Consider the following 23,447-nt stretch of genomic DNA (forward strand, 5'->3'; position numbering starts at 1 on the left):
CCACAGACACATTCCTTGGACGGATCACTACCACATGGTGGAACGCAGCCCACCCGGAGGATACTTGGAGGATACTGCTTACCAGGAGCACGAAGTAGGACCCCCTAGTGAAAGAGGACCATCTACACCAGTCTCACACTAAACCAGTGGTTCTAAATCTGTGGGTCGCGACCCCTTTGGGGGTCAAACGAACCTTTCACAGGAGTCACCTAAGACCATCGGAAAACACATATTTCCGATGTGTACAGAGCAGCTACTGTGTAGAAAGCAGCTGCTGTGTTGAAAGCAGCTACTGTGTTGAAAGCAGCTACTGTGTTGAAAGCAGCCGTATTGAAGGTAAAACGACACATGAATTATAATTACTGGGTAAAGAATTTTATGGTTGGGGGGTCACCATAACATGAGGAACTGTATTAAAGGGTCACGGCATTAGGAAGGTTGAGAACCACTGCACTAAACAGAGGGAGGATCACCCCACTATCGGATGACATCGGTATTTTTTGTATGATTTTTTGATCGTTTGTACTAGGCATTACTATGTGTATTGTGCACATGTGATTGCAAGGCTTTTGTGGTGGCAAGGCAGGAGGGCATGTCAGAACATTGTATGGGCACTGCTGCTTTGAACTACTAAGCTTCTGCCTATTTTCTAGCTTAACTTCTATTAATCTTTAAGGAAAAGAAAGAATCAGCAAAAAAAAAAAAATTAAGCTGTCTGCATGTATATTATCTTGCTTTGGATTTTCTATTGTGTTTGCCATTTGGGATCAGACTGGTAAGAAGTTACAAGCATCAGTAGTGATCACTCTGTTCATTCATCGCTGGCACATAGTAAACTGTGAATGAATAGGATGGAGTCTCTCTACAGACTCCTATCCCATTCATTACAGTGCAGTCCAGGTTACAGAAAAAGGGACTGTCTTCAGTCCATTTCTCTGTCTCAAAAAAGAAACATTAGGGGTCTATATAGACCCCTGGTGTCTCTCCAGAGCCCCCCCCCCATAAAAAAATGGCCTTTGTGGCGCTTCCTCAGAATGTGTAGCGTTCAGAAGGCGGCATCGCTGCAAGTCAGGTCAACTGTGCTACGGGCGTGCAGCGAAGCATCACAACCGCAGCATTTAACCACTTGCCGCACAATCACATACCTGGTACGTTATTGTGCTTCAAGTGGTTGCATCGAGGTCATGGCTGCAGGCATCACCCCAGTACCACTTTTTAGAGCCAGCGAACATCTCTCTTGTAATAGCAATTGAGGCAGCTAATTAGTCACTCAATTGCTATTACAAGCAGCAGGAGGGGACGTCCCCGCCACCTTCGGCATCTCGCTCAGACTCTTCCATCCCACCGGGAGACCCGAGCAATCAGCTTGCACATCTGCAGGCTGGTTGGAGTCCCAAACAAGACCGGGATCGGATTTGACCGGGTCTTCATAGCTGTAACCTGGAAGTGATGACCTGACATCACTTCCAGTTTATAGATGTCATCAGCGCCATTTTCAAATAATGAAAGCATTTACACCACCGATCTTGGCATTTTGCATGCTTTTGAGGGCGGAGGAGAGATTTGGGGTCTTATAGATCCAAGATCCCTCCATAAAGAGTACCTGTCACGTGCCTATTTCTGTTATAAGGGATGTTTATATTCCTTGTGACAGTAATAAAAGCGATCAAAGAAAAAAATAAATAAACACATCAGTTAAAAAAAAAATATTATTATTATTATTAATAATAATAATAATAATTAAAACAAATTAAGTGCCCCTTTCCCCCAGTGCTAGTGGCAAAGATGAATGCGTGCTTTGGTCCCACACACATGCAAACTATCAGAAAATAAATGCTTTAGGGGGTCTTTTACAAACTCTGAAAGCTGTAAGTGGAAAATTAAAACCTTCAGATTTTTTGAGAAATTTGGATATTTACATTTTTGTGTGCATTCAATTTTCACCATTTCGCAAAAAGGCACAATTTAAAATGTACAAATATTTGTTATTTATTAACTCAATACAGGTTAAGCACTTATATTTAGTAGGAATTTAGTGGAATTTAGTTTAATTTTGTAAAATGTACGTTTTTTTTTTATCTACTAATAATAATTTTTGTGTTTTTGAGTATGTTTTAAAAAAATGTTGCTTTGAGAAACATTTACGCATATATTGTGTGGCCTTAAAAATCATTAGCACCTTCTTTTTATTCTACTGGTAATGCGCTTTCAGAAAATATATGGTTTGGGGGGTCTTTTACAAACTCTGAAAGTTGTAAGGAAAAAATAAAAAAACAATGGATATCGGTCAAATGATCATCCGTTTTTTTTTTTTTTTTGCATGCTAGTCTCATGCTAGAAAAGGAAGTGGTTGCTTGCGTTAAAATTCTTGTATGAAAAATTCAGAAGTGATGTAATGTATTGTATTTGTATTGTATTGTATTTTCAAATGAAAACTGTAATGGTTAAACAAAAATCACGCGAGAAAAAATTTCCTGCCTGTCCCTTCTAATAATTTTGGATAAAAGCTGTGTACTAACAATCAAATTATTGTACGATTGTTTCGAAAGCGGTATTTTTGGTATGATTTTCTGATCATTTGTACTAGGCATTACTATGTGTATTGTGCACATGTGATTGCAAGGGTTTTGTGGTGGCAAGGCAGGAGGGCATGTCAGAACATTGTATGGGCACTGCTGCTTTGAACTACTAAGCTTCTGCCTATTTTCTAGCTTATCTTCTATTAATCTTTAAGGAAAAGAAAGAATCAGAAAAAAAAAAAAATGAAACTGCATGTATATTATCTTGCTTTGGATTTTCTATTGTGTTTGCCATTTGGGATCAGACTGGTAAGAAGTAGTACATAGCATGGCAGGGTAACAAGTACAAGCAGCTACCATATAATGGTCATATACAGTTGTGCTCAAACGTTTACATACCCTGGCAGAAATTGTGAAATTGTTGCATTGATATTGAAAATATGACTGATCATGCTAAAAAATGCCCTTTTATTGAAGGATGATGATCATATGAAGCCATTTATTATCAAATAGTTGTTTGGATCCTTTTTAAATCATAATGATAACAGAAATCACCCAAATGGCCATGATCAAAAGTTTACATCCCCTGGAATGTTTGGCCTTGGTACAGACATACAAGGAGACACACACGGGTTAAAATGCCAATTAGAGGTTAATATCCCACATCCGTAGCTTTTTAAATAACAATTAGTGTCAGTGTATAAATAGTCAATGAGTTTGTTAGCTCTCACGTGGAAGCACTGACTAGGCTAAGTACTGAGCCATGGGGAGCAGAAAAGAAATGTCAAAAATCCTGCGTAACAAGGTAATGGAACTTTATAAAGATGGAAAAGGACATAAAAAGATGTCCAAAGCCTTGAATATGCCAATCACCACTTCCACTAAGAAGTAGAAAATTCAGGGATCTCTTGATACCAAGTCAAGTACAGGTAGATGCAGATTGCAGCCACAACTGCCAGAAGAATTGTTCGGGATGCAAAGGGAAACCCATAGGTAACCACAAGAAAAATACAGGCTACAATATGATGACACTTGAACAAAAATGAGCTGCATGGTGGAGGTGCCAGAAAGAAGCCTTTACTGCATTCATGACACAAAAAAGGCCTGGTTAGGCATGTCAAGGTGTTCTCAGGCATATTGTAACCTGGCTTTTTTGTGGCATTGGTGCAGTAAAAGATTCTTTTTCGCACCTCGACCAAACAGCTCTCCCCACCACTCCATCCCCCACAGCTATTTCCTCCTGTACCACTCTCCCCTCCCTCCTAGATTGTAAGCTCCAAGGAGCAGGGCCCTCGAACCCCTCGTGTATTGCATTGTATTGTTACTGTACTGTCTCATGTATTGTCTCCCATTGTAATGTACAGCGCTGAGCAAACTGTTGGTGCAATATAAATACTGTGTAATAATAATAATAATAATGTTCAAGTATCACCGTATTGTACTCCTTAAAAACAACCACACCATCTTTTTCCAGAGCAGCCTTTATTTCTTTTGAGGTTGCCTGTGAGTTTTTCTTTGAATCCCGGACAATTCTTCTGTCAGTTATGGCTGCAATCTTTCTTGGTCTACCTGACCTTGGCTATGGTATCAAGAGATCCCCCAACTTTCCACTTCTTAATAGGTGATTTAACAGTACTGATTGGCATATTCAAGGCTTTGGACATCTTTTTATGGCCTTTTCCATCTTTATAAAGTTCCATGACCTTGTTACGCAGGACTTTTGACTGTTCTTTTCTGATCCTCATGGCTCAGTATCTAGCCTAGTCAGTGCTTCCGCATAAGAGCTGACAAACTCATTGACTATTTATACACTGACACTAATTGCAATTTAAAAAGCCACAGATGTGGGATATTAACCTCTAATTGGCATGTTAACCCATGTGTCACCTTGTGTGTCTGTACCAACGCAAAACATTCCAGCTGGAAACTTCTGATCATGGCCATTTGGGTGATTTCTGTTATCATTATGATTTAAAAAGGAGCCAAACAACTATTTGATAATAAATGGCTTCATATGATTATGATCCTTCAATAAAAGAGCATTTTTTTGGCATGATCAGTCATATTTTCAATATCAATGCCAAAATTTCACAATTTCTGCCAGGGTATGCAAACTTTTTAGCACAACTGTATACAGAGAGGTACACCCTTTGAAACCACCAGTCACATGCTTATTCTAGCATTGTACTAATTCTACTCTCACTTCCACTCTTAAACCACATTAGAGTTGATTCAAACTACAGCACTGAGCTGTGCTCATCATGTATGAGTTTGATGCGGTAAGTGGGTCTTCTAAATATATTTTGTATTTCTTTTATTCATTGTTTTTCATTTAAATTTTTCGTGTTATAATGTGGATATATATAGGAATAGTTTAATAGGAACAATGTAAGCATATATACACACAATAATAATAATAATAATAATAATGAAAAACAAAAATTAAATTACATTAAAAAAAAAAAAAAAATATATATATATATATATATATATATATATATATATATTTTTTTTTTTTTTTATTGGCTAATACTTTTTTCTTGAAACACTGCTAAAAGATATAAGTATAAGGGTGTCCTAAAGGTTCAGTGCAGACAACTGATGTTTCATTTTTGGATGAATGATGATAAGTGACAGAGGTTCATCATTGCATTGGAGTTCCCAGTTCCACCCAAATGCCATTGCCATTGGACTTTTTTAAAGGTCCCATTCTGCTTGTTGAATATTTTGTTGTTACTTTTTTTAGGAGGATGCATAATTAGTTTTACAAATAATGTAGTTATCTCCTGTTCTGTCAACCTTGTATCTGTCCTCGAAGTAATCTTTGTGTTTTGTGGTAGGTGTTTCTTGTTTGTAGACATGTGAAATGTTTTTGTATATTACCATTCTGTAGACAGCAGTATATAATTGTGTATAGCTCTGGATTAGCCATGCTCAACCAGGGTTGCTTGGATTACTGGAGCTGTGGCTGATTGACCTCCCATCTAATAGTGTTTACAAATTTCCACGGGAAAAAACTTGGCAGAGCCAGAAGGATGGCATAATGATGAACACTGTAAGAGGGCCATTCATTCCACTAACCACCAATGTAGGGGGCAATTTACCAATGACCACCAATGAATTTAGAAGTTGACTGAGACCTGAAAATTATTGTAAGGATTCCTCTGGAGTAAAAAAGGCTGCCCTAGAGCTGGGGTCTCCATACTTTCTAAGCAAAGTTGCAGTTTACTGTCCTGTAGGCTTTAGGGGGTCAGCCTGTGACCAGTGTGGGGGTAGAAAATGCTCTGGCATCAGTGCCCCATCGTTGGTTTCAGTAGGAAGAATAGTGCCCCACTGTTGATTTAAATATGAAGAATAATGCCCTATTGATTGTGTCAGTAGGGGGATTGGTGCCTCATCCTTGGTGTCAGTTGGTGAAATCGTGCCCAAAGGGCCGAAAAAAGGCAGACAAAGGGACACAGTTTGGAGACCACTGCTCTAGATATATTTCTAAGTAATGAGTAGCTGATATTAAAACATTCAATTGACAGCAAGTTTTCAAGTAACAATTCCAATCTGCCATTTTTTACAGTTTTTTCATAATCATTAAAAAAAAATATGCAAGAACAGTGCATGCACTCAAAATTAGGTGTGGCTCATTTTTTTTATTAGCGTACCTAAAAGAAACCTAGATCTAGCATCTGTCATAAACACATGCTATCAGTCCTAGAACATGGATAGAACATTAATAGGTGTAATCAAACAAGGGGCATAATTAGAAATGATCAATAATTTATTAAAATGATCACTTCCCATGAACAATGACACTGTGGAGTATTTAAACAGAACTTGCAAGCTATTTTATACTTTTCACGGTAAAAGTCCTATCTAAGGGTTGGCCGCATGCTGCCTGCCGTTACATTTATTGCCCAATATTTTGGAAAAGCCTTCTTACCTCCCTCCCCCACTGAGCAATGCCCACCCTTCATCCCCTAATGCCCTTATTGGTATGTCCACTGGACAGGAAGAAGAGGTTGGCCTTATTTCTAGTTGTACAAGGTTTAACCATGATATATTTATTAATTAGGTCCTTAACCACTTCAAGTCCGGACACTTTCACCCCCTTCCAGTCCAGGCCAATTTTCAGCTTTCAGTGCTATCACACTTTGAATGACAATTGCGTGTTCATGCAACACTGTACCCATATGAATTTTTTAGCAAAATTTTCATTTTGGTGGTATTCATTCATCACTGGGATCTCTATTTTTTTGCTATATAAATGAAAAAGTCCACAAATTTAGAAAAAAAAGTTTTTTTCTTATAACATTTTGCAAATAAATAATCTTTCTTCATAAATCTTGGCCAAAATGTATTCATCTATCTTTTTAGTAAAAAACAATATCCTAAATTAGTTTATAACCAAAAATCATAATTTTTCAAATTTTGTTTTTACATTTGTATTTTATTTTTTTATATTATTGTTAATGCTTTTGTAACATACTGTCGCCCTAGCAGTACAGTGTCACCATGGTGACACTGTAATATTTGTGGGGGGTGATGAAGATTTTTTTTTTTTTTACACTGATTGCTTTTACACCATAAAGGCTGTAACAGCAATCATTCATCCTTCTCTCTGGCTGCATTCTTGCAGCCATTGAGAACTACTGTGTGAGCTATGATTGATCACAGCTTGTCACATGGAACAAGGCTGTTGTGAATAGCCCTGTACCATGTGACCTCTGTGATCATTCACAGATTTCACAAGTAGTAAGCAATGATGTCAGAAGTGACATCTTGTTTACTACTTTGCATGTGATCACTGATTGGCCAATCAGTGATCACATGAATCGGGGACCTCATACAGAGGTCCCGTACAGCGATCGGTGTTCCGCTGCGAGAAGGACACAGAAGGCACCGGATCGCAGTGCCGCGTGCTCCCTGGGAGCGCGCACAGGCAATGGATGAGGGGGAACATTTAGAAACGTCCACCCGCTCTGGCAGCACTCCCGTCCAGCCGTTTATGTACATGGGTCGGACGGGAAGTGGTTACCTGCCACTCATACCAATCATTTTTACAGCATTATTCACCTTGAATATCCTTTTCCATTGTAAAGCCGTACTGGCCACTAGCTATCTACAACCTGCTGGGTTGGTACATACCAATAATTTTTACACCATTATTAACTGTGAATATCCTGTTCCATTGTAAACCCATTCCAGCCACTAGCCATCTACAACTTGCTCGGTTGGTACATACCAATAATTTTTACACCATTATTCACCTTGAATATCCTGTTCCATTGTAAACCTGTACCAGCCACCAACCATCTACAACCCGCTTGGTTGGTACATACCAATCATTTTTACACCATTATTCACCTTGAATATCCTGTTCCGTTGTAAAGCCATACTGGCCACTAGCCATCTACAACCTGCTGGGTGGGTACATAGCAGTAATTTGTACACCATTATTCACCTGGATTAAACCTACTTCATGAACACCACATGATCATCAATATTTGTGACCATTAAGGTTAAACCACTGGTTCAAACATTTACCAACAATCTTACTTTTTTGGCACCATCAAGGACCCACCAATGCTTTGACAACAGTACAATATGCCCCACAAGTCCACCATTTCTTTGCATAGCTCAGTTCCCCAAACGTATGTGCTTTCAATTATAGCCATATCCATACATTTACCAAGAAGATGGGTGGGCCGTGTTGCTCACCACACTGTCTTGAGGTTTATCAAAGCTATGAACACTTCCCCCCTGCTCCCTTCATCATATTCTTAAACCATTCCCCACCCATTCTTAACCCCTCTCCTGCCTTTCAGCCCACCCTCTCATGTGCCCTTTCTCCAATGTGCTCAGGGCAGCCCGACATGAGAAGAATGGTGGTCACCAGAACAGAAAGAGACAGACAGCAGAAAAAAAACCTCACAAAGGTTCCAGAGTTTCTCTGCTCTTCTCATTTTTGCTATTGCCTTCTTAGAACCGGAAGCTGTACTCAATATCCCCACGGGGCTTCAAAGGCTACGTTCACCTATGGGAACATTTTACATGTTGCACATGTTTTTAGAGTGGATCATATAACATGTACACGCTCCTGCAGCTCTCTCCCCAGATCCCCCCCACCCCCTCAAGTGACAGCAGGCCAGGGATCTTCACCCAACACCCAGTGTCACAATTTGAAAAAACCGTGGTTGGGTGGGGCTCTGCTCACACTGACGCATCATTCATTCACAGAGATCTGTGAAGGAATAGACTACAAGTACCAACTTCTTTTGCTGCTGATAGCTTTTAGTTCTCAACGAACTACAAGGGCACTGGTGAGCATCCTTGTAGTTCATTGATTCTGACTGAAGTAACTACCTAGCCATATCGGAGGTACGGGCAGACAGCTACACTGACAGTCTTCAGGAGCCTGACATTGCACCCATGATCTGATGATTATGGGTGCAATGCTTTTCAGGCTCCTAAGAAAAAAATAGTAAATGCACAATTTTTGCCTGCAAAACTATGTGCATTTATTTATTTTTTTTACACAGGAGCCTGGAAAATATTGCACTTGGGATTAGTTGCTTGTGGATGCCATGTCAAGCTCCTGCAGACACATCCTACAACTCTCTGCCTGTACAGAGATGTAGGCTCTTAGTTATTGAACTGCAAGAAGTGTCAATGGACTACAAGTAACTGCCCACCAAGGTGGCATACGGGGCTTGTAGAGATCTGTGAATGAATAACGCTGCTTTACGGGTGGAGTCCCACACAGTGGTGCCAATGGTAAAAGTGGAAGTGGCTGCAGGGCAGAAGAACCCCCTCCTGATGTCACAAGCAGGGGCAGACTGACAACTCATGGGGCCCCCAGGCAACAGAGGATCATGGGGCCCCTGTGTCCTTGCCCAAACTCAAAAAAGCCTATGAAAAAGGTACCAGGGGCATCTCATGGGGCCCCCTACTGACCTCGGGCCTTTGGGCAGTGCCCGAGTTTCCAAATGGTCAGTCCGCCCCTGGTCACAAGGCAAAGGAACTCAGGAGGTGGGGGTTGGGGTGCTTAGCAACATGTTACACCCTAAATAAAGGGTGGAAAAATAAAGGTGGAGTTAGCCTCTAAATATTGTCTTCTAAAAGCAGCCAATAGCCCTACAGAAGGTGAAAAAAAGAACACAGGGGGCAACAGACTAAGTGCAGTATGAGTTCCGTTTATTAAAATAAAGCAAATTGGAAACTCAGTATACAGCAGGTAAAATAGGCATGGAAAACCATTCAGAAGGTCCCCAGGGTGATCCGGCTGATGGTTTGCTTTGTCCAAGTCCAAACAGGAGCAGTGGCAAGCGGCCAAACCAACGTGGAACGCAAAGATGCTGTAGCATCAGAAGTGATGACACCAAGGAGACATCACTCTGTAAAAGTGGCGGTAATGAGTTTCTAAGCTTCCGCTTCAAAACGCGTTACAGCTAACAGAGCTTCAGCTTCACTCTGGAAGGTGCTGCCACTGGTGCCTACATACAGTTCACATCATGGACATTTGATGGACTTATTATGTTTTTTATATTTATGGTTGCAGATTTTTATGGTTCTTGGCAATATGTGCTTCTCTAGGGCCCATCTCCCTCCTTTTTCAGCCGTACAGAAGGCCTCTATGGTTGTCAGAAGATTATTCTCTCATATGCTTATGGCCATCAGATGCCTAATTTCATCTTATTGGAGGCATAACATGGACCCGCCCTCAATTGCCCATCTGTATGTGTGTATTTGAGATGTTAAAGATATAGAAGAGCTTACAACAAGAATAAGTTACACTTGTGTGATCTTTGAGCGGACGTGGGATCCCTGGGTCTGCTTGGATGCCCCTTTATAAATACTATATTGAGATTTAGAACTAGAGGTACAGTAGATGTGTCCTGTTGTCAGGCTCGCTCTCCCTTTTTTCTGTCTCGTAGTTTGTCTGGGTTGTGGGTTTTTGTTGTTTTTTACTGATGATATTTCTTCTCCCAGGAGGATGATATTAGTGTATTGTTAAATATTTAAAGGGGTATTAAACCCAAAACCAAAAAATGTATTATATTGCAGCTTACTAATCATTAGATCTGGTGGCTGCATTAGTTCTCTTTTCTTTGGCTTTCGCTCTTTCTCCCCCTCTGTTTTCACCTGGTGATCTGACCAGGAATACTCCTCCTGTTTTACTGAAATACCACTCTGGATGAAGGAGCACAGGAGACACAGCAGACAGCAGCATTGTCAGTCTGGGGGAGTGTTAAATGTGTTAACAGATTTAAATACACTATTATTATTATTATACAGTGTTTATTTAGCGCCAAAAAGTTTGCTCAGCGCTGTACACTAACAGCGTGAATGCATAAAAGCCGATCATATTAAGCATGCCTGCCATTGTTAAATGGGTTAAATAGGTTGTCCTATCCATGTAAACTGATACATTCTGCTGAAGAGCATGTTCCTCTGAAAAACAACAGACTAACTGGCCAGATCACTGGATAAAAATAGATGAAAGCAAGCCTAAAAAAATAAATGAATGCAGCCATCATTAAGAAATGCTAAGCTGCAATATAATACATGTTTGCTTTTGGGTTTAATACCGTTATAAATTCAAAACAGTCAGTAGGTGCAGATGATGGGATGCGTGTGCATAGTTACCACTATTTGAGATACATTGACAATCTGGTAGAATCATTTTAAAGTGGTTGGAAAGGCAGAAGGGTTTTTATTACCTTAATACGTTCTATGCATTTATGGAAAAAAACTTCTGTGTATAGCCCCACCCCCCTTAGACATACCTGAGGCCAATCTCAATCCAGTGCTGTGCCCAAGAGCAGCATCTTTCTCTGCTCTCTCTTTCTTCACAGGACATGGAGGCAGCAGAGGGAGCTATTGGCTATTGTCGATCACAGCCAGTGAGCAGAGAGCAGGGGGTGGGGCTGAGCTGAGCTGTGTGTGTTTCGATGAACACACAGAGCTTGGTTCAGAATTGGACCCACACAAGTGCTCCCATAGCAAGTGGCTTGCTATGGGAGCATTGAGCAAGGGGGAGGAGCCAGGAGCACCGGTGGGGGACCCAAGAAGAGGAGGACCATTGCACAGAGCAGGTAAGCATAACAAGTTTATTATTAAAAAAAAATCTGTTTACAATCACTTTAAAGTGCATCAAAAGTCCACTGGGTGGGGGTGGGCAGTTGCAATAATTATGACTTAATAGAATTAATGATGTGTATCCCTCAAGGTTTGTCAAGACTGCTCTATGTTTGTTATAATGTAATGAATTTACTTAACATTGTTCCATTTCATTGGCTCTCAGGTTGACTACGAGAATATCACTTTTCCACCATATTCCCCATACTCTGAGAGCGAAGATGTCGCTCCCTGCAAACAAGAGGAGATCAAGGTCTTTGACAGACGTTTTGTGCCAGCATTCTACTCCATCCTGTTCCTTCTCGGATTGCTGGGGAATGGTCTTGTCATAGTGGTCATGCTGGCCAAACGTCCACAGAAAATACAGCATACAGACATGTTCATTTTACACCTGGCTGTTGCTGACATCTTACTAGCTATCACTCTACCATTCTGGGCGGTACAGGCCACTTCTGGTTGGATTTTTGGTGACAACCTTTGCAAAATTGTGGCCTCTGTCTTCAAAATCAACTTCTACGCCGGCACCTTTCTTCTTCTCTGTATCAGCCTTGATCGCTATATCGCAATAGTATTTGCTGCCCAGACCTACAAGAAGCGCAAACTGCACATTGTCCATTATATTTGTTTATTAATTTGGTTCCTGTGCATTGCATTTTGTATTCCTGATGCCTTATATTATTCGGTCAATTTTGAGTCCCGCACTAACATGACTGAGTGCGAGCCATATTTTCCCCCATCTACATCCAAGAACTGGAAAGCAATCACGGCTTTTGCATATCACATCTTCGGTTTCTTGATACCATTTGCTGGTATGCTGTTTTGTTATTCGCATATTGTTGTTACCCTCCTTAGATCCAAAGGGTTTAAGAAACATAAAGCACTCCGACTAATCTTTGCTGTTGTGGCGGCCTTCTTCTTATGCTGGGCACCATATAATGTTACGTCACTCCTAGATACACTGAACATGTTGGGTAGCTTTGAAGGTAACTGTAGCTTTCAACAAAACATTGACATTGCATTGTCAGTTACATCCGGGTTCTGCTACTTTCACAGCTGCTTAAACCCTGTCCTCTATGTTTTCATTGGAGAAAAATTCCGAAGTAACCTAGCCGAGCTACTGGTTCGCACAGGACTGTGTCCACATCTAGTGGTATATGTCAGAAGACGACCATCTTCTACAAAATCTTCCACATGGTCAGATTCTGGCGATACATCTATGTCTGGAATTTATTAGACATTTGAGGAATAGACCGAAAGGACCTCTTATGAACATAAAGGAGCAAGAGAACAAGGAAAATCTGCAATCTACCTGATCTACAACCAAGTCTGGTTTTGACCCAAGGCCTACATTTTTAAAGGACACACCCCATGTTTAAAGGTATATTGGTATGAGCTTATGGTACTTCCTTAATCAGGATAGCAGCCCCATATGCCAACTTCATATTTAAAGGTTGGAGCCACAGAAAAATGCAAATACTGGCTTGTTGTTAAATGTTTGCATACGTAAAATGCCATGGACTGATGGACAGAAAGAGCTAAATGAAACCCAAAAGCTCACTTTAACGGTAGACTTTTAACTTGGCATTGTTGAATGACCACTTTTGTGTTCTGGCCTACAGAATGATATATGATTTTACTTTTCTGCAGAAGAAATTCAATTTTGAGCTTCAGTTTTATGTTTTTCAGTAGATCTACAGTATATCCTATTTGCCATGTAAAGAACTAGTAAACCTAAAAAGAAATGTTACCTAATTTGAAAGAGCCAGGAATACTGTCAATGCAGAAAGTATCCATGGTGGCCCAGTACATAAGATTTTTAAAGTGTAACTTTTCTTTTTTGTTTTATAGCTGTTACCAGTTATGGTTTAAAGGTGCTTTAGAATGTGTTTGACAATATTATTCTAGGGTTTACATCACAGGATATCACCTGTGTGCTGGAAAATATCTATACCCAGGGGCGGACTGACAACTCATGGGACCCCCGGGCAACAGGGGATCATGGGGCCCCTGTGTCCTTGCCCAAACTAAAAAAAGCCTATGAAAAAGGTACCAGGGGCATCTCATGGGGCCCCCTACTGACACCGGACCCTCGAGCAGTGCACGAGTTTCCAAATGGTCAGTCCACACCTGTCTATACCCCTTTATTTTAAAGGATCTATAAATGGAGGACAGGCTGAAGATTGATGGGTTCATTCATAGATAGCTATAGTATGGCTTCAATTAACAGAGCACATGGGCAGAAAGGGAGGGCATAGTTGAACTCTCTTGACGAGAGCCTGTAACAGGCCCTTAGCTGTATTAAATTGGTTCCAAAGGCTGAAAGTTTTTTACCTTCATGCATTCCCCCTCAGCCCCACTAATACTTACCTGATCCTGATCTTGATCTAACATTGTGCACGAGAGCAGCGTCTCTCTCAGATTTCTCCCTTCTCATAGGGTCAGACACAGCAGCAGCCATTGGTTCCTGCTGCTGTCAATCACAGCCAGTGAGGAGGGATCCGAGGGTGGTGCCGAGACATGCTTTGTGTGTCTTACAGAGGATTGGGACTGCTCTGTGCAAAACCATTACACAGAGCAGGTAAGTATGATATGTTTATTATTATTATTTTTTTAATCTGAGCCTTTATTATCCCCCCTGCCACCATAATCTGGGGGGGCCATCAGAGGAGTAAGATTTTGCATAAAGTAAGAGACGGTAGCACAAGGTACACATTATGCTGAAGGTAAGTAGTGTCCCTTATTCTTTTTTTTCTAAACCCAGCACTTTAAGGGCATTACAAATGACAAGGGGCGCTCTTTGTGTCTGAAGGAAAAGGAAGTTTAAAATGGTTCTAAAAGCAGAAGGTATTATCTTAGTGCATTCTATGCATTAAGGTAAAAATCTACTGGGTGCAGCTCCCAACCCCCAGACCCCCCTTAAAGATACCTGAGCCCCATCTCGATCCAGCAATGTGCATGTGAGCAGCAGCTCTCCTGGGTCTCTCTCATCTCATTAGCTTACACGGCAGTGGGAACCATGGACTCCTGTTGCTGTTATTCACAGCCAGTGAGCCAATGAAAAGAGAGTGGGGGGCGGGGTTGAGCCACACTCTGTGTACGAATGGACAGGAGTGAGGCTCAGGAGTGAGCCTGTTTGAATTCCCTCAAGAAAAAGGCCTGCTATTGGAGCAATGAGCCTGGACCGCTGGACCCAAAAAGAAGAGGATCAGGGCCAGGGGCGGACTGACCATTTGGGAACTCGGGCACTACCCGAGGGCCCGGGGTCAGAAGGGGGCCCCATGAGATGCCCCTGGTACCTTTCTTGGGCTTTTTTTGGTGTGGTTTGAGTGTGGGCAAGGACACAGGGGCCCCATGATCCTCTATTGCCCGGGGGCCCCATGAGTTGTCAGTCTGTCCCTGATCAGGGCTGCTCTGTGCAAAAACCACTGCCTAGAACAGGGAAGTATGACATGATGGTTATTTTTTTTTTAAATTAGACCTTTAGAATCACTTTAACTTCTACATAAGCAAAGGCTTCTTCACAATAAGAGCTGTGAAAATGTGTCATAGGCATTCTCAAGAAATGATTCTAGCCAGCTCAGAGGATTGATTTAAAAAAAAATTGCAATTTCCTAAGTTCACAGAATATAACTGGATATTACATTTATAAGTAATAACTCCGGAGAACGTTGATCCCAAAAATACCTGAGGCCTTAGGAGTTTAGGAAGGAATATTTTTTTCTGCTGTTAGAGCAAATTGGATTATGCTTTATGTAGATGGTGTTGGGGGCTTGTCTTCCTTTGGATCAACTGTGGGTATAGGATCCTGTTTATAGAAGTTTCCTATTTATTTATTCTTTTTTTGTTGAATATAATGGATTTGTGTCTTCTTTTAACCTATCTAACTACATAATGCCTCATTAAAAAAAAATCCACAAAATGTAAATCTCAAGTTTAATCTGTTTATATATTGCCTTGCCTGGTTCCTTTTTTCTTCACTCAACATGAAAATGAAACTTTTAAATAAATAAACTTTCCATTTTAATGACACACTTTTTGACTGAATGATGTCATCACTGGGTTTCTGTGCTTCTCTGTGCAATGCAGGCAGATCATGGCTGGAAGGAGGAGCCAGCAGGGTGCTGTGCATACAATAGCTTCCTGAAAACATCACAGCACGCTTATCAGTACTACTCTCAGAAGTCCTTAGCTATGGTACAATCAATGGTTTGGCTCTTGGGAGGATTTATACAAATATTAAAGTACCTTAATGAGGGGATGTTAGTCTGGAGAGGTGGGCAATTGTAGGCAGACAGAATTTGAACATATATATATATACACATACATATATATATATATATATATACATACATATATATATATATATACATATATATATATATATATATATACACATATATATATATATATATAACGTATATATATATATATATATATATATATATATGTATATATATATATATATATATATATGTATATATATATATATATATATATATATATACGTCCCTAGTTATCACTTCCATTTGATGCTGAGCCTCCATGGTTGAAAAAACTTCAATCTTAATGAATGATAAGGATGGGCTATTCATAGTGAAGCTGGAGAGGAAAGAGTTAGATAACACTGGACGTCATCCAGACAGGACATGAGACAGGCTTTCTCTGACTTGCTGCAGTTTCTAATGCACACTAAGCCTAGGGTATCAGGAAAAATAATTTTTTTATTTATATTTGCATACTTCTCCTTCCATGAGACCAATCCACTGAGGTCTTTTCTTTTTTTGTGCTCCAGCTAGCAGTTGCAGCTGTGACGTCATCACGTACAATGCAAATCTAACAGTCTTGCATTGTAAGTAAGGATGCCAGGGGCTCACCCACAACCTAGATCACTGGAGAAAAGAGGTGAGTGCCAACTTCCAGAGCAGCGAGGTTAAAGTAAGTAAAATCCTTTTTACTGGCACCCTAGGCATGAGTCACTTCTGACATGTTTTCCTGATACCAAGAGAAAAATGGTGATGGAAAGGGAGTTCTAGCAGATTGACAGCCTCACCTCTGTTCCTGTGTGCTGTGTGATGGGGGTGTGTGTCCCTTCTCTCCAATCAGCTCTCAAAGCTCTCCTCACTGAGCTCTCCAAAGTGTAACTACAACTCCTCACTTCTTTTTTTCTGAACTCTCAGACAAGCTTTATAAATTCTGCCCTTTGAACGGATGTAGAGAAGAGAAGACTACAGATTATTATTATACAGGACTTATATAGCGCCGACAGTTTGCCCAGCTCTTTAATTTATGGAGGGAAACAGTACAATAACAATACAGTTCAATACAAGAGGGATTAGAGGACCCTGCTCCTTGGAGTTTACAATCTAGGAGACAAGTACAACTTATGTAGGATGATTTGTTTCATCTCTGTGTATCACCTAATCAGCTAATCCGTTCACTGGGTACATGTGAGGGCTTACAACCACTTTAATTGGGGGGAGAAATATAATTTCTAAGTATTTCATTGTAATATAATTTATAAATATGACTGCAAAACTTGAAAACAAACCGCAGGTTGCAAAAGAGAGTGGGATAAATCGCAAACATTCTTCAACTATAGAAGAAGTAAAAAAGTCAGGTTTAGCCATAACAAGATGTGACTTCATTTTTCCAAGCAGTTGTTATTATATACAGTATGCCCTTTGTACTTTTAAAGTTAACTAATTAATTAATTATTGATTAAAAAAAAACATGTTTACATTTTCCTTTACAAGATAATTTTGAGTTGGTGACTGGGGACCAAGAGAAAGCACATTTATTAATATACCTTCTTCAGCTCTGTGTATATAAAAGAAAATGGGGGAGCTCAAGTTCATAATGGTGACTGTATTGACAACGCACCAAATGATCCACAATGTCTGAAAATTGATATGGTCCAGAATGATCCACAATCTATGAAAATTGATATGGTCCAGAAATATTTAGACACCCATGTGTCCTCAAAGAGTTGAGTTTTGTTATTTCTAAGTCATTGCTTCGAACTTTTAGAAAATCTTTAACCACTTTCTGTCTGGCCGCTGTATATAAACGGCCAGACGGTGGCAGTGTAGGGGCGGGCTGCCATTCATAAACAGAGCCCGCCATTTTGGATTGTGCACACGCGCAGCACCGATCGCTGTATGGGACCTCTGTGTGAGGTCCCGATCATGTGATCACTGATTGGCGAATCAGTGATCACATGAATAGGTGTAACTTCTGACATCATTGCTTACTACGTGTGAAATCTGTGAATGATCACAGAGGTCACATGGTACAAGGCTATTCACAACAGCCTTGTACCATGTGACAAGATGTGACCAATCACAACTCTCACAGTATTTCTCAATGGGAGCGCGCAGCACCGCGATCCGGTGCCCGCTGTGTCCTCTGGACACAGTGGAACACCGATCGTCGTACGGGACCTCTGTGCGAGGTCCCGATCATGTGATCACTGATTGGCCAATCAGTGATCACATGCAGAGTAGTAAGCAAGATGTCACTTCTGGCATCATTGCTTACTACTATGTGTGAAATCTGTGAATGATCACAGAGGTCACATGGTACAAGGCTATTCACAACAGCCTGGTACCATGTGACAAGCTGTGACCAATCACAGCTCACACAGTATTTCTCAGTGGCTGCAAGAATGCAGCCAGAGAGAAAGAGAAATTATTGCTTTTACAGTCTTTATGGGTGTAGAGCAATCAGGGTAAAAAAAAAAAACTATGGTGACACTGTACTGCTAGGGTGACAGTATGTTAAAAAAAAAACACAAATAATAATCAAAACAAAAAATAAAAATGTAAAAACATTTTTTTTTTAAATTATAATTTTTGGTTATAAACTAATTTGGGTTTTTTTTTTTTTTACTAAAAAGATAACTGAATAAATTTTGACCAAGATCTATGAAGAAAGATTATTTATTTGCAAAATTTTATAAGAGAAACACTTTTTTTCAAAATTTTGGGACTTTTTCATTTATATAGCAAAAAAAAATAAAAATCCCAGTGGTGAATAAATACACCAAAATACAATTTTATCTGTCTCAAAAAAATGCTAAAAAATTCATATGGGTACAGTGTTTCGTGACTGCGCAATTGTCATTCAAAGTGCGACAGCGCTGACAGCGGAAAATTGGCCTGGACAGGAAGGGGGTGAAAGTGTCCGGACTGGAAGTGGTTAATAATTGCTAAAAAAAAGGATGTTTACATTTTCCTTTACAAGATAATTTTGAGTTGGTGTCTGGAGACGAAGAGAAAGCACATTTATTAAATACCTTCTTCAGCTCTGGGTATACAAAGGAGCATGGGGGATCTCTTGTCCATAATGGGCATGGTATTAACACAGCTCCAGATGATCCACATTGGCTCACAAGAAAATGGGGGAGCTCAAATTCATAATGGTGACTGTATTGACAAAGCCCCAAATGATCCACAATGCCTGAAAATTGATATGGTCCATAAATATTTAGCTATAATAAAGGTGAATAAAGCACTTAGACCAGACGGCATACACCCATGTGTCCTCAAAGGGTTGAGTTTTGTTATATCTAAGTCATTGCTTCAAACTTTTAGAGAGTTTTAATTATTATTATTATTCAGAATTTATAAAGCGCCAATAGTTCGCTCAGCGCTGTACATTACAAAGGGGGACAGAACATGTGACAGAACAATACCAATACAATGCAAAACATGAGGGGATTGAGGGCCCTGCTCTTTCGAGCTTACAATCTAGGAGGGAGGGGATAGTGGTACAGGAGGAGATAGCTGTGGGGGATGGAGTGGTAGGAAGAGTGGAGGAGGTCGGTCAAGTTAGCAGGGGGTAGGGTAGGCTTCCCTGAAGAGATGGGTTTTCAGGGTGCGCCTAAAGGAGAGGAGAGTAGGTGATAATCTGATGGGTTGGGGCAGGGAGTTCCAGAGGATGGGTGACACCCTGGAGAAGTCCTGGAGGCGAGCATGGGAGGAGGAGACCAGGGAACTAGAGAGAAGGAGGTCTTGTGAGGAGCGGAGTGTGCGTGTTGGGTGGTACTTGGATATTAGGTCAGTGATGTAGTTCGGGGCAGTATGGTGGACGGCTTTGTACATCAATGTTAGGATTTTGAATTTGATCCGTTGCGCAATCGGAAGCCAGTGGAGGGATTGGCAGAGGGGGGTGGCGGAAACGGAGCGGTTGGAAAGGTGAATGAGTCTGGCAGCCGTATTCAGGATCGACTGAAGCGGGGATAGCCAGCGGCGAGGCAGGCCAGTGAGGAGGGAGTTGCAGTAGTCGAGTCGTGATATGATGAGGGAGTGGATGAGCTGTTTAGTGGTTTCTGGGGTTAGGAACGTGCGGATTTTGGCGATGTTGCAGAGGTGGAGTCTGCACGAGTTTGTTAAAGATTGGACTTGGGGCTGGAGGATATGTTGGAGTCCAGAATGACACCAACTACTCTGGCCTGCAGGGCGGGTTTGATATTGGCGTTGTTGGATGTGATGGACAAGTCAATGGGGGGTGGGGTCCGGGCTGGGGGGAAGACAAGAAACTCAGTTTAATGACTGGTATAATGCCATGGGTTGGAGTAAGGCCATCTTGGTGTCTATATTTAGAAAGAGATTAAAGTCTTTACCAAGAAACTACAGACTGGTTAGTTTACCTTCTATGGTCGGGAAGATACTAGAGAGTTTATGAAACAAACACATAGAAGATATTTTTGCTGGAAAACAATTTTGTAAGCAATAATCAGCATGGATTCCTGAAAGACAGAGGTTGTCAAACAAACCTGATTTCTTTTTATGAGGAAGTAAGCAAAAACTTATACAAAGAATACTTGGGTTTTGCAAAAGCGTTTGACACAGTTCCCCAGACACGGCTATTGTGTAAGTTAAAGTCTACAGGCAGGTATGTAAATGATAGAAAACCATCGAAAAAAACGCATTCAGAGATTAGTGGTTAATGATTCATACTCTGAATGGTGTAAGGTTATGTGTGGTGTACCCCAAGGTTCAGTGTAGGGAACCTTACATTTAACCTATTTATAAATTATATAGAGTCTGGGATTCAAAGTACCATTTCAGTGTTTGCTATACAAAGCTACACAGTGGAATAACGTCCAACGTCCAACAAGCCGACTTTGATGCACTATTTAATTGGTCAACTATATGGGTTTAAATGAGGCTTAATGTTGATAAATGTAAAGTTATGCACTTGGAGGCTAAAAACATGCATTAAACATATAATCTAGGAGTAGTATATCTGGGGGAATCAATGGTGGAGAAGGATCTGGGTGTTCTGGTAGATCCTAGATTTAATAATAGCAAGCAATGGTAAGCAACTTTTTTTTAACCTCCTTGGCGGTGTTCCCGAGTGTAGCTCGGGGTAGAATTTCTATACCAAGAACGGTAACCCCGAGCTACACTCGGGCTTACCATGCAGCGTTCTCTGGGGGTCCCTGCAGCACTTACCTTGTCCTTCGCTCCCACGATGGGTCCCCTGCAGTGTCCCCGTCCATCTCCTCCGGCGGATGCCGGCATCTGGCTTCCGTGTTCCGGTGCCCGTGACGTCGGAACGTTCGGGCGGCGGAACCGGCGGGAAATTTGAAATTTTTAAAAAATGACATTTTTGCTGTCATTGCTGTTTCACTGCATTTCACATACATTTTGTCCCCACTGCTTTGTCCTGCGCCCTGCCTGCATTTTGACTGTTCTTTCTGCCTGGAAACTTAGAAAAGTCCATGGCGGCCAAAAAGCGTCCCTTTACGTCAAAAGCGGTTTTAGAACAGCGATAGTAAATCAGAACCACTTGCAGAATTGAGTGATAATGATTTGTGGGGAAATTCGTCATCAGACACTGAAAACGATTCTGCGACTTTGCTCAGCGATGTGCGAATTTGCCTCTGTATTTCAAATTTCAGTGTTTTTGGTTTGATTATATTATTGAATTAAATTTATTATTATTATATTATTATTTTTTAGGATTATTTATTAAAATATAATTTATGATTTCGTGTTTCAAGTTTTATCATATCCAGAATGTTTAATAGACTCTTTTTCAGATAGATTTCAGTGAGTTATTCCTAAAAATTACAGCCTACAATTAAAAACTACACATTTCCATGCAAAAAAATGGTACCGCTTTCAGCACAAAATTCCTGACATGATCATACCGCCAGGGAGGTTAAAGCAACCAAAAAGCTTTCTTGCATTAACAGTGGTATGGACTCAAGAGAGAGAGACATCATTTTGCCCCTGTACAAATCATTAGTAAAATCTCTTCTGAAATATGCAGATAAGTGTTGGAATCACAAAAAGGATATTGGGGAACTGGAGAAAGTACAGAGAAGGGCAGCCAAACTGATAAGGGGCATGGAGGAGCTCAGCTATGAAGAAAGATTAGAGGAACTGAATTTATTCTCTCTTGAGAAGAGGAGATTAAGGGGGGAAATGATCACCATGTATAATACATAAGGGGGGATATGATCCCCATGTATAATACATAAGGGGGGATATGATCTCCATGTATAATACATAAGGGGGGGATATGATCACCATGTATAATACATAAGGGGGGATATGATCTCCATGTATAATACATAAGGGGGATATGATCTCCATGTATAATACATAAGGGGGATATGATCTCCATGTATAATACATAAGGGGGGATATGATCTCCATGTATAATACATAAGGGGGATATGATCTCCATGTATAATACATAAGGGGGATATGATCTCCATGTATAATACATAAGGGGGGATATGATCTCCATGTATGATACATAAGCGGGAATATGATCTTCATGTATAATACATAAGGGGGATATGATCACCATTAGAGATGAGCGAAGTATTCAAAAATTCGATTCGACTGATTCGGCGAATTCGTAGAAAAATTTCGATTCGAGTCGAATATATTCGCTGTGAATTTAACTTAAAAAAGGGTGTTTCTAGGCTTCAGAGAGACTTAATATTAGTGCTGAACACTGTACCTTTAATTTAAATGCCCTTGGAGTCTGCTGGGGAAGAGAAATAATACTGTCAGGCAGTATGACATGCAGATGAGTGCCGTCGATCTTAGAATCACCGCACACTTCACTCATTTGGGCAGTCACGGGGCCAAAACCAGAGTGTGGAGCCACAGTGTGGCGGTGGAGGCAGCAGCAATGGGAGGCCATACAGCACCCTATGACAAAAATGGAAACCACCAGCAGTGTGAGGAGACCTGAAAGTGGCACATGGCAGAGTGTGGCGATAGAGACAGCAGCAATGGGAGGCCGTACAGGGACCCATGACACACTCTAGACCTGGCAGCAGCATGAGGAGGCGGTACAGGGGCCCATGGCAGATTACGGGCCTGGCAGCAGCATGAGGAGTCGGTACGGGGGCCCATGGCAGATTACAGGCCTGGCAGCAGCAATGGGAGGCCGTACAGGGACCCATGACACAATCTGGACGTGGCAGCAGCATGGGGAGGCGGTACAGGGGCCCATGACAGATTACGGGCCTGGCAGCAGCATTTGGAGTCGGTACGGGGGCCCATGACACACTCTGGACCTGGCAGCAGCATGAGGAGGCGGTACAGGGGCGCATGACAGATTACGAGCCTGGCAGCAGCAACTTGGACAGGAGGACGTTCAGTTTCTGCACCGTCTGGTGCGTGCTCGCAAACTGTTGTCTCTTGGAAACGGATTCCAAGAAAGACTGCTGACGGAATCCGTGAAGAGGAGTAGCAGGAGAAGGAGCATCTGAACGAGCGGAATATGCCAACAAGCGACAACAGGGGCCCATGGCAGATTAGGGGC

General features: G+C 41.1%; 1 protein-coding gene across 1 annotated transcript; it reads left to right on the top strand.

The window, feature by feature from the left end:
* Positions 1–4,745: 4,745 nt before the first annotated feature.
* Positions 4,746–13,665, top strand: LOC149443863 (C-X-C chemokine receptor type 3-like). Its single transcript, XM_089655141.1, has 2 exons — positions 4,746–4,798; positions 11,818–13,665. The coding sequence occupies exons 1-2, from the start codon at positions 4,781–4,783 to the stop codon at positions 12,883–12,885; spliced, it is 1,086 nt and encodes a 361-aa protein (XP_089511267.1). The 5' UTR covers positions 4,746–4,780; the 3' UTR covers positions 12,886–13,665.
* The last annotated feature ends 9,782 nt before the right edge of the window (positions 13,666–23,447 follow it).

This window comes from Staurois parvus, unplaced genomic scaffold (genome assembly GCF_062004578.1).
Source record: "Staurois parvus isolate SC_StPar_1 unplaced genomic scaffold, SC_StPar_1.0 ptg000827l, whole genome shotgun sequence".
Lineage (NCBI taxonomy): Eukaryota > Metazoa > Chordata > Amphibia > Anura > Ranidae > Staurois > Staurois parvus.